The sequence below is a fragment of the Tasmannia lanceolata genome, unplaced genomic scaffold (assembly GCF_043159265.1).
Source record: "Tasmannia lanceolata isolate RefF3 unplaced genomic scaffold, GAP_Taslan_0.1 ptg000011l, whole genome shotgun sequence".
Lineage (NCBI taxonomy): Eukaryota > Viridiplantae > Streptophyta > Magnoliopsida > Canellales > Winteraceae > Tasmannia > Tasmannia lanceolata.
Window position 1 is genome coordinate 6163356 of NW_027518688.1, and position 17007 is coordinate 6180362.

General features: G+C 40.1%; 1 protein-coding gene across 2 annotated transcripts in view; it reads right to left on the reverse strand.

Annotated features, from left to right (window-relative positions):
* The window catches only part of LOC143886122 (ARM repeat superfamily protein), a 52505-nt gene extending 36310 nt beyond the window's left edge, over window positions 1-16195 (reverse strand). Inside the window, exons 1-4 of one of the 2 annotated variants that reach the window (XM_077390088.1) lie at window positions 16038-16195; window positions 15311-15374; window positions 8754-8861; window positions 7994-8092 (exon numbers count right to left, since the gene is read on the reverse strand). In XM_077390088.1, the coding sequence (XP_077246203.1) occupies window positions 7994-8092; window positions 8754-8861; window positions 15311-15374; window positions 16038-16067 (301 nt within the window). In that variant the 5' untranslated portion in view covers window positions 16068-16195. The remainder of the gene's footprint in view (window positions 1-7993; window positions 8093-8753; window positions 8862-15310; window positions 15375-16037) is intronic. The other variant, XM_077390089.1, reaches the window with a different exon arrangement.
* Between the last annotated feature and the right edge of the window lie 812 nt (window positions 16196-17007).

A 17007-nucleotide genomic window follows, 5' to 3' on the forward strand; every position in this document is an offset into this window, starting at 1 on the left:
GAATTATGGGCACCTTAAGAGGAACAACAATTATGGAGACCTCTATAGATTGGAGGGCTAGGATCAGCCTATGGAAATGATTTTACGGGCACAACATATTTATGTTGTGTTCCATCACATGGACGGTTTGGATCAACCTATGATGTGGTCCGTACAGTTCTTTGTCGGCCCGTGCATCGCACGGGGTTTTTTACTTGTGTGTGTGTGTGTGTGTGTGTGTGTGTGTGTGTGTGTGTGTGTGTATTTCTGAGCTACAGCTCAAATAAGCTTATCTGAGCTCGAGCTCAGAAACAAGTGTGGGACCACATTGTTGGGGGATTCAAAGCATTCATTTGCAAGCCCCTATCATGGATAGGGTGTCCACAAAAAATCAGCTCCATTGGATCATCCTAACACTTCCATTTGTGGAGGAAAAAATGGGCAGATTTGTGGAGAAACAGTATATGTCCATTTTCCCCCGCACAAATGGAAGGGTTAGGATGATCCAATGGACCTGATTTTTTGTACACACCCTATCCATGATAGGGCCTTTTAAATGAATGCTTTGGATCCCCCAAAAACATGGGCCCACATGAGTTTTTGACGCTCGAGCTCAGATAAGCTATCTGAGCACGAGCTCATAAACACTATTCTCTCTCTGCATATATAGCTTATATGAGCTTGAAGCTATCTGAGCACGAGCTTATATGATTGTGAGCTTGAAGCTCAGATAGCTTATATGAGCTTGAGGGCCCAAACACATGAGTCCCACATTTTTTGTGGTGATCCAAACCATTCATTTGCAAGGCCCCATCATAGACAGGGTGTGTACCAAAAATCAGCTCCATTGGATCATCCTAACCCCTCCAAAAGCGAGGGCAAAAATGGGCAGATTTGTGGAAAATGATGTCTGTCCATTTTGCCCTCCACTTTTGGATGGGTTAGGATGATCCTATGGAGCTGATTTTTTGAACACCTCCTATCTACGTAAGGGCCTTTCAAATTAATGCTTTGGATCATCCTAACAATGTGGGCCCACATGTGTTTGGGCCCTCAAGCTCATATAAGCTATATGAGCTTCAAGCTCACAATCATTTTCCTCTCTCTCTCTCTCTATATATATATATATAGAGAGAGAGAGAGAGGAGTGTTCCTGCGCAGCTGCTCAGATAGCTTATCTGAGCAGCTGCTTCAAAAACTCATGTGGCCCCACATTTTTGGGGTGATCCAAAGCATTCATTTGAAAGGCCATGATTCGCTCCATTTCATTAAGAGTGATCCTCCATCTTCCATGGATCCCTCTTATCCTTGATGGCATTAGGATGATGCCATGATTCGCACCCTCCTCCGGCAGAGCATGGCCTCTCATATCTCTGGCACGATGATGTGCCTTCCGACATCCAAAGCCATCTGGGATCATACTTCTATTCTCTATTATGGGGTGGACAACCTCACTCGCATCTGTACTACGTATTGCGATTGGATACGTCTCCAGTGCGGCAACACTCCTCTAGCCTTCTACAGTCAGTTCGTACCACTTTGTCAGCAATTGGATATCTTTATGCCCCTCACCACTGACCCGACTGTTCTTGCCAGGCAACGCGAGCAGCTCCATGTGGTCCACTTCCTCCATGCTTTGGGACCAGACTTTCTACACCTTCGCCAGTAGATTATTGGCTCTGGTTCCCTGCCCCCTTGCATATGTGTATTCTCGAGCACATCATTGTCTCTCGGATGGTTCTTCTCTTGATGCTCCCATCGATAGCTCTACGCTTGCAGCATATAGTACTGTTGATCGTTATGGCCCGGTGGTGGCTGGTCTTCTTGGTTGTGCTGGTGGCAGCGATACTGGAGGCGGGGTGGTTATGGTTGACGTGGTCACCTTTACTGCACTCATTGTCAGCGGAGGGCCATCATATTGATACTTGTTATGCTATACATCCAGAGCTCCGTCATCACAGTTCTGCTCATATCACAACCGTCGGTCTCCCTGATGCATCTCCCTCCTCCACAGCTAGCACAGCAGCCCCTGATGAAACTTTCCATCTCTTCAGGGCTGACTATGAGGAGTTTCAACACCTTCGCTTGAGCAGCCACTCTCCCATTGCGGGTTTTGCCCAGCCAGATAGCTCACTTGCCTCTCTACCTTCTAGGTCCAGCTTCTGGATCATTGATTCCGGGGCCTCAAACCACAGAACTGGTAATTCTTCTTCACTTAACTCATTTCAGGAATTTCTTTCCCTTTCTCATTCTGTTACTCTCGCTGATGGGACCATTTCTCTCACTTCTAGTGTTGGTACCCTTTCACCTCATTCTGGCCTTACCTTATCTTCAGTCTTATGTGTCCCGAAATCTCCTTTTAATTTACTTTCTGTCAGCCAGCTTACAAAAAATCTAAACTTCCCTTCTTATTGTGTCTTTCAGGATCTCTTTACTGGCAAAATATTGGTTCAGGTCGTGAGGTGAATGGTCTTTATTGTCTTGACTGCAGCCCAACGCCTACCATTTTGCACACTTCCGTAGATGCCTATCAGTGGCATTGTTGTCTTGTCCATCCGTCTCTTCAATATCTTCAGCAGACCTCTATTGTCTCTCTCCACTTCAGTCATGCCAATGTGAGTCATGTGAACTTAAGCACCATCATGTGTCATTTCCCTCATGTGTTATTAGCCGGGTCTCGATCCCTATTGAGTTAGTGCATTCTGATGTCTGGGGTCCCTCGAGGACCATGTCTCTTTTTGGATATAAATACTTTATTATTATTGTGGATGACTTTTCTTGTATGACATGGCTCTTTTTACTTAAGGATTGATCGTTTTGAGGTGTTTCATGCTTTCCAGACATTCCACGCAGAAATCACTAACCAGTATAATTGTCGTCTTACATGTTTGAGAACTGATAATGCTCGAGGGTACTTCTTTACATCCAATGGTTTCCAGGAGTTCTTAGCCAGTCATGGCATCGTGCATCAGTCCTCTTGTGCTTACACCTCCCAACAAAATGGTGTAGCCGAGAGGAAATTGAGGTATCTCCTCGATATGGCCCGCAACCTTCTCTTTCGGATGAGGGTCCCTAAACTATATTGGAGTGATGCCGTCCTTACCTACTGTTTCCTAGCTAACAGCCTACCCTCTTCTGTGTTAGTTGGTAAATCTCCCTTCTCCATTTTACATCCTTCGGGGAATGCCTTTCCTCTTACACCACGGGTCTTTGGTTGTGTCTATTTTGCTTACTCCTGGTTTGGATGGATTAGACCCTCGGGCGGAGCGCAGTGTCTTTCTGGGCTACTCTCGTACCCAACCCAGAAAGGTTATCGGTGCTATAGTCCTCGCCTTTGCAGGATCTTTGTTTCAGCAGATGTTTCTTTCTTTGAGTCGGTTGCTTTCTTCGATACTCCCACTGCGACTACCCGAGCTATTACCGACTCACCAATCCCTCTACCTCTTTCGGTCCTTCCTGACCCGGTTCCATCCCCTTCCGCACCCTTTCAGGTGCCAGCTATTCCTACTCCAGATCCTGTGCAGGTGATGGCGCCTCCTTCTTCAGCTCCTCTGCAACTCTATCAACGATGCCCGAGGCCCGACTCCCATCCCGCACCGCCCGAGGCATCGTCTCTTCAGCTGAAGATCATGTCTTTTTCTTCCTCTGAGGTACCTATTCTTCCCTCTTGTGATGTTCATGGCAATTCTTCTGTTGCTTCACGTACACGGTCGCGTACCACTGCACATCCTATTTCTTTTGTTGTTTCTTATGATCATCTCACCCCTTTGTTTCGTAGGTTTGTTTCTTCCTTGTCCTTGGTTTGTTTGCCGAAGTCTATGGTGGAAGCCCTTGCTCACCCATGTTGGCATGCTGGCATGGATAGTGAGATGTCCGCCCTTCAGGCCAATCATACTACTTGGGATCTGGTTCCTCTTCCTCCGGGTGCTCAGCCTGAGCGTTGTCACTAGGTGTTCGCCATCAATTACTTGCCAGATGGGACAGTGGAATGCCTGAAAGCGTGCTTGGATGTTAAGATGGCCGCCCTTCTCTCCCGTTGCCAAAATCCCTTGTGTGCGTATGAATATCCCTTGCTGTGAACAGGGATGGCCCTTATATAAACTCGATGTCAAGAATGCCTTTCTCCATGGCGATCTGACTGAGGAGGTGTATATGGAGCAACCTCTTGGGTATGTTGCTCAGGGAGAAATGCCCTCCTCAGTATGCCGGCTTCGCAAATCATTGTATGGCCTCAAACAATTTCCTCGAGCATGGTTTGGGAGATTCGGTAATGCTATCATGAGATATAGCATGAAGCAGTGCGCCGTTGATCACTCAGTATTTAGTCATCAGTTTGTTGCTGGTCATGTCCTTCCCGTTGTCTATGTCGATGACATTATTATTACAGGGAGTGATATAATTGGGATACAAAATTTGAAAGCCTACTTGCAAAAAGAAATTTCTACAAAAGACCTTGGCGCCTGCTATATTTTTTGGGGATTGAGGTAGCTTACTCATGTGGTAATCCATCCTTCTCACAGAGGAAGTATGTATTAGATCTACTAGATGAGACAGGATCTTTGGATATGAAACGAGCTGCTACTCCCATGGACCCAAATACAAAGCTACTTCCAGAAGTGGGAGGCTTGTTACACTTGTTAGATGACCCTTGCAGATACTGACGGCTCGTTGGGAAACTTATATACCTCACAGTCACTCGCCAATATTTCATTTGTAGTGGAGGTTGTTAGCCAGCTCATGAGTTCCCCTCGTACCGCTCACTGGGCAGCTGGATTCCGATACTTGAAAAAACGCACCAGGGAAAGGGCTGCTTTTCAAGAGACAGCCATGAGAAATTAGAAGGGTTCTGTGATAGAGACTGGGCGGGGCCACTAGAAAATAGAAGATCCACTACTAGATATTGTACCTTTGTTGGTGGTAACTTAGTATCATGGAAAAGGAAGAAACAAGATGTAGTGGCCAAATCGAGTGTAAAAGCCAAATACCGAGCCATGTAACATAATAGTGACGAGCTTATCTAGTTTCGCTCTCTCCTATTTGAGATTGGATTCTCACATCATCCCCGGCTCAGTTGTATTGTGACAATAAGGCTGCCATTCACATTCCCACCAACCCTGTCTTTCATGAGCGAACCAAGCACATAGAGAAGTGGATTGTCATTTCATACGCCAGAGAATTCAAAAGGGAGAAATACACACTACTTTCACTCGATCAATGGATCAGCTAGCTGATGTTTGCACTAAATCCTTGAGTTGAAGCAAATTATATGATATTTGTAACAAACTTGGAATGCATGATATATACATTCCAGCTTGAGGGGGAGTGTTAGAAGTGTGTATGTGCCTAAGGGCGTCTTTGTCATTGTACTCTTTACCTCCTTTATATAAATACATAAGTGAGGAGGAACCATCTCCAACTCACTCTTTGTCTTTCCCTTCCTCATCCTCTTGTCCTCTTCTAACAGTATATAAACCCCTCGCCGTAACTTATAACCTAAAAACAAGTAAAGAAAACCCTAACTCTATTATTCTCCTCCTTCCTCCTTTTTCTCCTCCTCTTTCATTCTTCTCCTTCTCGTCATTCGTGCTTGTTACCAACTTATAACCTATAAACCCCTTCTTTTCTTTATTTTATATTTAATTTAATTTAATGGTTTTAAATAAAAACCAGATAATTACTCATTCTATTTCTGTTTTTGACCTTTTTATAATTTTTAATATATTTTCTCATTTTTTCCATTTAAAAAGATACTCATTTTTATATATAAATGCGAAAAAAAACTTACGATTTACGATCCAATTTACGATTTGATCCCTTCTACGATTCGAACCCTGTTACTATTTACGATTTGATTCCGATTTTCAGAACTTTGGTTGTGTATGACGAGAGGGGAATAATTTCATGAGTCAAATATGAAGTATCCCAGTGATATAGATACTAATATTATACAGGATGATAAATAACTACAATTCCCTTAATATAGGGTACCATTGTACAAACACGTTTAAACAGGCAGCTTGTCGTAAGAAAACAGCTTATTATTTGTTCGCCCATCTATTTGTAGTGATTTAGCCAAAAGAGAAATGATGGCTACTATATTTCAAAAACTAAGAAACACTTGAATTACAATATCAGTCCCAAAATAGTGATCAATAGCTCGTTCTTGATCGCATATATTGATCCTAGTGACAGAGGTAAACATTCATAGAAAATGAATAGTAAACCATCACAGAACATCCATAGCTTTTGGCACATAATGTTTCAACATATAAAATGAAAATAATCATCAGACAACAAATTTTAGTATGAAAAATGATAGGCGGCCATTGGATTGAAATTTCCCCGAAATTTTCCCGAAATGACCGAAATGTTTCCATTTTCATCCCCGCCGGAACAAAATCTACATGATTTCCTTTCACATTATTATTTCCACGAAATTTTGACCGAAATTCTCGAAATTTGACCGAAATTTCCAAAATTTGACCGAAATGACAAAAAAATGGAAAGACATTATTTGCATATCATTTCATTTCATTAATGTAGAGAATAATATTTGGTAGGAAACATCATTGAACTACACAATAAAGTAACTATATCTTATGCATGGTATGTCAGATCAGCATGGGACAATTAATACCTCATAACTCTGTGGTATTGACATAAAGTTGGGGTCCTTAGAGGGGAGATTGGTCATTGTATTTTCGTAGACTTTATTACACTGTACTTCTTTATTAACTTTACCGTTCTAGACATGTGCGACAATGCATGTCACTAGGTGTTCGATGTGGTTAAGCCATTATGGATGGTTTTGTTGCTTATGTGACGGTTTCTAAGTATGCATGTGTGCTTATTCTAGCATTTCCCAAAGTTCCATTTTAAACTTTCATCATTTGCACATTTCTTTAAAAGATCAAAAAAATTCATCATCTGCATATGCTTCCATATGTTTCCATGATTTTACAAGATTTTCACCGAAATTTCCACTGAAACCAAAATGTTTCCGTTTCTGTGTTGACCAAAATCGAAACCGAAACCGAAATGTAAAACCTTGTACGTGGGTTCCACAAGCCATAGTGACAAGTGGTCGTCATCTCCAACATAAACACAGCATGTCTGTGTGATCAGGTCCATTGATCTGATGGACCACCTCATGGATGGGCCATGGATGAAAAATTGTGGTGATAGGAAAAGTAGCTGGATGAGGATCTGGTCAGTACAATTAATGCTCGTTTAATGTGAACAGTTGTGTTGCTCATTTTTTGCAACAAATACTTCTTACCATCCATTTGCAGGCCATTAATTGGATGCCTACGATCATTGAAGAACCATTACCTTTAGGCAACGACCCAATCCCAAGTCGTGGTAGGTCCATGAGATCAACATCCACCTTGCACGTATGCCATGTCTACACTGAAAATCATGGGTTGTGGCAATCCACTAAACATTACAGTCCACACAATCCTATTACCATATCTCTCATATTATTTACAATAATGAGATATAAGAGGATGCATTGATGCAGCCAAAACAGAAAAATCACAAATTCCAAGAAAAAATCAAGTGATGGCAAATATTTGATTACATAATGCTTAGTTTATACAGTCTAGAAGCAAAAACACACAAAAGGACAAAAAGAAAACAAAATCCTGACATGCAACTCTTTTTTATTTTCCTTGAAAATCACATCTATATCAACACAGTGACAAAAGAATAATAATCCCATGCACTTAATATTTTTGGACTCTTTCTGCGAAGCGGCAAGTGTCTTAAAGATATGGTTTCTGAAAGAATACGATCACAAACAAACATGCTAAAAGACATGGTTTCTGAAAGAATAAATCATAAACAAACATGCATATTACTATAATTAGCTCACACTACTATCAATTCTTATAAGCTACATAGAAACACAATAGTTCAAGAACAACCATAAAAACGAAGACAAAATACTAATGAGGAACCATACAATAGATAAATGTGATGACATTCAACAAATAGATGCGTGTAAAAATACCATCTATTGCAAAGCGTGACAATCTGGATGCTCCAATTCTTTTAAACAAGGGATCCTTCACTTGCAAAAGTGAGACAGATTGGTGCAACAAATTCTCACCTGAAATCTTGCCAGGCAACAAGACAACATGGTAAATCTATCTCCCTCAAGGTTTTAAATTTCGACCGAAATCCGAAATTTCGGGTTTTGGTTGAGACCGAAACCGAAATTGGGTGAAATCGAAACGTTATAAAATTTCGACCAAAATTTCGAAATTTTGATCGAAATTTCGTTTTGCCCGATATTTCGGGCCGAAATTTAAGGAATATCTCCAAAAAATCTGATTTTAGTTCATTATTTAATATTATCCCGAAATTTCAGCCAAAATTACATAAATTCCGGCTGAAATTTCGGAAATTTTGTCAAAATTATATACCCTATAAAATAGGCGTTAAGAAGATTTCGTCAGATTTCGCCGAAATTTTGGCTGAAATTTAGGTTTCGGTGAGGACCGAAACACATTCCAAAACCGAAATTTAAAACCTTGATCTCCCTTTCCTATCTTCTAACAACAAACATTAGATTCAAGTGTTGATGTCCATTTATGAGCATGAATTTAAATTTCGGTTTCAGTTTCAGTAGAATTCTTTTTCAAATTCGGCCAATTCGGCCGAAATTTTTACAATTTCGGTCAAAATGACCAAAGTCCAGCCGAAATCCGAAATTTTGGATTTCGGCCGAAATTTAAAACCATGTTTATGACTAAATGCATCCTGCATACCCATATAAGGGAAGAACTGGTAAGCAACGTATGAAGCAGTTCCAGCAAAGATCAGTTTCAACAGCCATCCTACTTTTCTTTCAGCCTCCTCCTCAATCGAAAGCTCATCTGGAACACAAACAAATCCATGTTGTTGATTAAGTATTCATCAACAATCTTTAGTGGAAGTTAAGTGTATAATATTCAGGTTAGGCATTCAACCTTCCACTCACTATCAAAATAAAGTTAAAATCCGGAAATGAAAGATGCAGATGAATTTACTTCATAGCTATCATGGTTTATAAAACACAAAAATAAAGAAAAGGGCACATAATTACCTTGCTAATCGTAACACTTTCAATCCCACCCACAAACCCATCACACTCCCCCAACCACTAATAACACCACATACACACACCACACATCCCTTAAATAAATGATTGGTATTTTATTGTCAGGACCAAATTGGAACAATGACATATGACTAACCATTTTTTTCCGTTGTGAAAGAACAGATAGATACTCTTGAAAAGTAAACCATTGGCACCCTCCAATTTAATTGACTTTATTCTTATATTGCTCAAAAAACATAACCGCATAAGCCATAGAAATTGTCGCGCTTGCTAACAACTAATTTACTACTCAGATTTCACAAGCACAGCTTATTATTTTGGTAACACAAGGTTTAAAATTAGCAATAAATACTCATTTTATTAAGTAAGGAACGATAGTGACACCTCTTATGGTAATGTAGGCCAGCTGTTGAAATGCTCGCATAATAATACGACTCCCCTTCAATTAGTAAAGGGTCCCCACCTAAGTTGTAAAATCCGTTTCGTTCGCCGTTTCATTTTGGCGACCGGAACAGAATGCTTCGGTGTTTCGGCCGTTTCATTCCACATTTCAGTCGAAACTTTTCATTCCGCTTCCGGGAGGAAATTTTTTTTTATTAGTTAAAAATATGAAAAAAAATCGAAAAAAAATCAGAAATTGTTAGAAAATTATAAGAAACAATTAAATGAACCAAATATGTAAAAAACACATCAATTTTATTCCTTTAAAAAGTTCACACTACAAGTTTAATACATAAAAAACAAGAAAATACACCAAAAGAAAAAAGGAAATACATCTCCAAATCACATCTCTAAATCACATTTTACAGTAAAAGTGAAGATAGAGGAAGATTAGAGAAGCTTGAAGAGCTTAGAAGAAGATTAGAGTAGATCTTAGTTGGTGGGAAAGCGTGTAAATGAAGTTTGTAAGAGAAGGGGGAAAGAGAAGAGTGTGAAAAAAAATGGTTAAAGGGGTGTGTGTATATATATATATATATATATATATATATATATAGTGGTGTGAAGGCTTGTGGATGCGAAAAGACGTAAATACCCTTCCAACGGCTATAAAACGGTGGCAAAATGAGGGTATAATGGTAAAAAAAACTCCCAACGGCTATAATGGCACTCCCGGTAATTTGTTTTTGAATTTTTTCCTCTTTCTCAGGCAATTTCATACGAAACATGGTGTTTCACCCGTTTCGTCCGAAATTTCGGTCAAATCCGAAATTTCGACCAAATCGGCCGAAACTAACCGAAATCCGGACCGAAATGAGTTCCAACCGGATTTCATTCCAGTTTCTGGACCGAAACGAAATGAAAATTACAACTTAGGTCCCCACTCACCACCCTACAAAGCTTTCGGTTTTCTCCCCTTCAATTAGTGAAGGGCAATCACCATTCTATAAAGATTTTTATGTAGACCCTAATAGCGGAAGCTTTGATAACAATCGATGCAGGGTCGCAGAGCAGGAATCTTAGGTTGGTGAGGAGTTAGGATCAAAAGGTCTAGATGAAATATATGGCGAGAAGGGTGTTAACGAGTTAAAGTGGTGGGATTGGGAGGCAATGGCCGAGAGGTAGATGGAGATGGATATATTGGGTTTCCGTTACGATGGAAGGGGTTATAGGTTGGATTTAAAAGGTTGATTAGATCAAAGGGGCTGGTTTGGATGGGGTTTTACGGTAAACCAATAGGGGTTTAAGGGTGGCTAAAATATTGGAGTTATTTGGTTAGTTTTAGGAATGAGGGTGTTGCAAGGGGTGGCTATAATATAGGGGATATTGTAGGGTTCGGTGAACATAAGGTGAACATAAGCTGGTGAATTTTTGGTCAAATAGGAAGGGCTACTTGCAGCTAAAACTTAGGGAAATTTCCTAAGGGAATGGGAGGCTAAAAGTTGGGAAATGCATGGTTTTCAGTTAAACAAGGAAAGGGATTAGAGCACCTAAAAACTAGGAATTGAAGGAGATTTTGCGGAGGGATCTCCGTCAAATAAAAAGAGGGCTTGCAGTTATTTTGCCAGAAACCTTAGGGTTAACTTTGAAAGGCAATGGGACGGCAAAAAATTAGGAACAACGGGTACAAAGAGGTTATGAGGCTAAATTTAAGAAATATGCAAAGGGTGCCTAAAATATAGGGAAATTGCACGGTTTTCAATTAAGGAATAAGGTGGTGCTATGTGGCTAAAAGGTAGGGGGTATCGGAGTTGTTCTGTGGTTTTCTAGGGGTAAACCAGATAGTGATAAGTCAGCTAAACTAACTGTTGTGAGAAAGATGGAAAACCCTGGATGGTTGCAGGTGGGTTTTAGTTCAACAAGGTCCGAACTAGATAGGCTGGGCAGCAAGATGTAGGTGTTAGTTAATTCCAGAATTCAGCAACTTGCTGACTTTGGATGGGGCTCATCTGCAAAAGGATGAAGCGGGAAAGGCTGCTTCTTATAGTGGAGCAGGCGAAGAAACTGATCAAAACCAGGTCAATTCTTGATGATCTTGCATAAAACAAGAAAATATAAAGAAAGAAACTGAAGATCTGAACTACATTCAGTTCGTGTGGTCATCCAAAACAGAACCTGTATTCAATAGGTTGGATAGAAACCAAAGAAAGGCGATTAGTATTCATTGAAAAAACTGCAAATACATGTTCTTCAAATCGTGTGAATAACAATCTCAAACACAAATTTCTGTGCATTCCATATTCAATACATTCGTGTGATATTATAGATGTTTTGGGTAGACGACTTTTACCCAAACAAGGAGGCTAAGACAGACTATAAAAAATTGACTTAAACTTGTAAACTTTGGTCAAATAAAATTCTCCTAAAATTTCTCCTTAAAATAACTCCAACTCCAAGTTTAAACCAAGGTTGCCAGAGCAGGAATCAGAGGCTCCCAGAATGGTCGGAAGCAGAAATCGTGAAGTCGCCGGAGAGTCACTAGAGATTAGCCGGGGAGTCGTTGGGGAGTTGGGAATCGCCAAGGAATCTCCAGGAATCGTCGGAAAATCACGTTTCACATAACATTAAACTGCGGTTCCCCAAAAGTGAGAATCGTGTTTCCGGGGAATCATAAACCGCAATTCCCAAAAGTGGGAATCGGGTTTCAGGCGAATCCAAACCGGGATTCCCAGTTTTTGGGGATTCGAGAAGATTCCCTGAAATCCCAATAGGCAACACAAGAGGGGGGGTGAATTGGATTATTAAAAATTTTGCCATAATTAAGTGTAATGTTAAAACCAATTTTAACAATTAGCAATTATAAGTTCAATTAGAATTTTGAAATCAACACAAGTTTAAATCTAACCCTTGTTCAAATAATTATAAACATAAAGAAAGGTTAGATATTACCAATCACCCAAATGAGGCAAAAAAGAGAGCAAGGAGACCACACAAAGATTTATAGTGGTTCGGTCACAAACAGACCTACTCCACTACCCAAGTACTTGGTCTTTCCTTGGGATTTTCCTTTACTATGATGGACCTCTTTAAATGCCGAGTCCCAAGCTTTACAATATAAACCGCCTCCAAGGGAACAAACCCTCTTTGCAAACCGCTTCCAAGGAACAATCCCTCTTTGCAAAACCGCCTCCATGGAAATCACTCATCTTCGCAAACCGCCTCCAAAGTAGTGATCCCTCTTCGCAAATGCCTCAAAGGGAAAAGCTCCTCTTCGCGCTGGATTCACCTTTGTTGTTGAGCTGAATCGTAGACCCCGATTACAATGAAAATGGAAGAAAATAAAGCTCACTTAATGCCTCTTGATAGGCTAATACAAACACTCAAAAAGCTCACAATCTCTCCAAAAAAATAGCAAAGTAAAAGCCTATAGAGATCCTCTTGATAAATGAAAATGCACAAATCAAAGCATAAAGAGGATAAAACTAAAGAACCTTAGATTTGCAAGGTTAGGCTCAAAGGATTTGAAAATGATTTGCCAAAAGGTTCCTTAGTTGGTCTAGGATAGGGTTTAAATAGCTCATGGAAAGATATGACCGTTTGGGGGGTAAAGCCGTAAAAACTAGGTTGAAAAAGTCAACCTGCGCAAGCCCCAACGGGTCTTTTGCCAGATCGGTGCGGTCGACCGGGCTACGGCGGTCGTCCGCCCCTCTCCGGCAAACCTTTTTAAATTTCAAATTTCTATCGTCGCAGTCGACCGGCCCATGGCGGTCGCCCGGCGAGGGCTAAGTGGACCTTTTTATTTTTTGGCCAGGTTCCTATCCGCGGTCGACCAGACCTATGGAGGTCGACCGGCCGGACCATGTTTGAGTGTTTTCGAATTTCCAAAAACACCTCCGCGATCACCCGGGAATACCCGGTCGACCGGGCCGCTATGTTTCGGCAAGTGATGGATTTCCAGCCACTATGCCGTGGTCGCCCAAGACACCGTGGTCAAGTGGCCCCGTTTGAAAATCCATTTTAACCTATAAAAATCAAGGGCTTTGGGCTATGGCCTTTGGGCTTTTGTCCAAGGTTTTCAAACACATTTTAGGGTGTGTAGATAGTTTCCAAAGATGTCAAATTTGTTATGAAAAACCATTTGAAAACCTTTGAAAGTGCACGTACATTTAAAACAAGAGGACTCCAATACAATCTAAAAGTGTAAACCTTGAGTCTTCTTGATGTCTTGGCTCCTCCGCACTTTCTTGGACATCTTCAACTTGCTTTGGATCTTGTGACTTCCTCCATTCTTCAAATCATGTTGAGAGGTACAGGAGGTGGTCACCAATGCTGGTTCAACTCCAAGCTTCCATTAGCACTTTGCTCGGCATACTTGTAGGATCTTTTACTTGAGCTCTTTGACTTGAACATCTTCCGAGGATGATGTCTCCCATGTGTGTACAAGCTCTTTGGTTCCTTTGTGCATATTAATCCGCAAGCCATGTGTTGAGTTGTGATGTGTTGTGTAATGGCGATATGACCTGTTAGGTTCCTATCTAAGGCACAACACTACAAAGCAACACATTAGTCCATAAAGACTAATCAATTTGGGTTTGCTAGCATCAAAACAAGAAGGTAAAGGTGAATGTTTGAACCCTTGGGCTTACATTCCCGTTTCGGATTCGAGAACCGGGGAATCGCAGTTCCCCACTCCCGAGGAAGAATCCTGCTTCCTTAATTTAAACCAAAGATTTCCTAAAATTTATTTCCCCCTTACAAAGTAGGCACATGGGAATGAATATCTAATACAAATTGGCACTAAAGGCATTAAACTTCACATCCTAAAAAGTAGGAAAATCCTACAAAATAGGATACCCCCCCCCCCTCCTCTCTTTGGATGACCAATTCAAAACAAATCCTATTAAAACTTACTCATAAAACTAAAAGGAATCTCTAATTAAAATAAAAATAGGACTCCGTGTGAAACTAGAATTGGTGAATTGAGGTGCTCCGATCTCCTAATGAGCCAGGAATCCTCAGCCTTCGGATGGTACTCTCCCAATACAGCTTGGTTTGATCGACGTTTTGGAATACCTGATCGTTGATTCAATGGTCCCGAGCAGTCGGATCATGTCTTTGAAGCTTTCGGCCATTTATCTGTGCGATCCGATCAATCTGATTGCTAGTCAAGAACCACCGGCATTCAATCTTTCATCCATTCTCTCCATCATTCTGAAGCTTGGACGCTTGTTCAAATATTGGGGTTCAGAATGTTTAGAAGGTTTATAAAGTATGCAATCCACAGTTTCGAGTTTATGACAATATTTCTTGGGAGATGATCTCCTCCCCCCCCCCCCCCAATCCCTTGTGTAGGGTAATGTGCCCCCCTTTTAACGAGCATTGTGGGCAGACTTTAACCACCCCCCCCCCCCAGCCCTTGTGTAGGGTAATGTGCCCCCCTTTTAACGAGCATTGTGGGCAGACTTTAACGCATTTTAAAAGGGGGCGCATCATCCTATGGGCGGGAAGGGGGGTGTGAAAAAATCATTGCCCTTTCTTTTTTTTTGAAGGGTAGTCATTCCCCTATTTCTTTTTACAAAAATGTCTTGATACAAATCAATAACTCAGGTTTTGAAAAACTAAATCAAATGATGAGTTTCCAACAATTTTACAACATAGGGAATTTAAAGTGGGGAATTTAAAGAAGCTAAAAGGAGAGATAATAATGGTAACATGAACAATTTTACAACAGAGGGAATTTAAATTTAAAGAAGCTAAAAGGAGAGATAATAATGGGTAACATGGTCTTTTTTTATCAGTATACGTGAATGTCTGACTAGCAACTACTGGGAAATAAAATGGGATTACCTCTTCTACTGAATGACGAGAATTGACTCGTGTGAGAATTCCTAGCATTTTTTCCGAACAAATACTGAAATTGCAGAACAAAAATTACATACCCAAAAGGAAAAATCGCCTTAAATAGATTCAGACATTGAAATACTTCAGAAAAGATGAAAAGCCTAATTCCCCTGTTTGGATTGCAGGAATTTTGTGGAAAAGCTTGGAAAGGAAAAATATTTCTAAAATTTCCTCTTTTTTTTTACATGCGAAAAATGATAACTTGAACCAACCCCAAGAAAAATTTAGCAGTGGGGCCTTCATTTTATTATAATATCCCTCGAATTAACCATAATCATATCATTTGCCTTTAAATCTTGGAAATAAAAAAATCTAGACAATTTTTTTTTTCATCAGACATGATTTTCTTGGAATCCAAACAGGGCGAAGCAAATATTAAAATTCCTTGTTGAAGACCACGAGGGAAAAAAAAAGCTCTCCAACCATAACCTTTTCACCCTTTGCATTGAACAAACAAATATTCTTAAGGTATAATTAACGTGTTAATATCACAACTCCTAGAAAAAGATAAACGTTAGATTCAGAAACTCCAAAAAGTTATTAATGTTTCACAGGAAATAGCTAGGGTTTCACAGGAAATAGCTAGGGTTTCAAAAGAACAAAATCTAAAATTCTGAGATTTAAAAGCGCAGTTTCAGATTGTGGAAGAGAAGGAGAATGGCAGAAAACTTACAGTTCGGAGCTGAGATGCTAACCTACGCATGGTGCTGGCTCTAGCCAAAGTTCACCATTCCCAGCAAGTTAGATTTGTATAGTGTTTAGTTCTGGCCCTTGTGATTGCAACGCAGGTTTGTATAGTGTTTAGTTCTGGCTCTTGTGATTGCAACGCTAGCTCTCACATGAGTAAAATTTAGGGTACGGATATTGGCACTATAATGTTTAGATAATTGCACTAACTCATCTTGACTTTTGTTATCTAAAAGGCTGTCAAAGGGTATTGCAGTTCGCAAATAGCTCTTAAAACAATTAAAAAGAAAAGACAAGCTGAATTTGTGAATTATTAAAACATGGTAGAGTGCCAAAATCAGCAGCCTTGAACTTAGGGAATGATATCAGCACAACCATCTTTTGATAATTAAACAAACCTAGCTTGTCCTTTCTTTTTTTAAATCGGCTTGTGAGAGCTTTGGAGGAAATTTCGCCGAAACCTAGCTTGTCTGAGCCCAAATGTCGCCTAAATTTCAGTTGAAATTTCATTTTTAGACTTTTTTTACAAAATTTCCACTGAAATTTTAATAATGTACTCCAAAATGTAATAATTTCCACCCAAAATAGCTGAAATTTCATCCAAAATTGCCGAAATTGACACCGAAATTTTGGACATTTCAGTCGAAATTAGAAAAAATAAACGAAATCATATTCATATTTTTACATGATTTCAGCAAAAATTTTGGACTGAAACCGAAACATTTCAGTTTCTATGGTGGTCAAAATCGACACCGAAATTTAAAACCTTGGATAACATTTGAAAGTACTTTAAATACTAAGAGACAAGATGGGTCAGTGAAAATATCAAAACATGGTTGTGCTGATATCATTTTCATAAACCTATTATCTTGTCATTAGGGAGTGACACCCACTATTGTACTTTGATAATGGCACCACTCACTTTGTTTTACACTTTTTAATTAATGATTAACAGT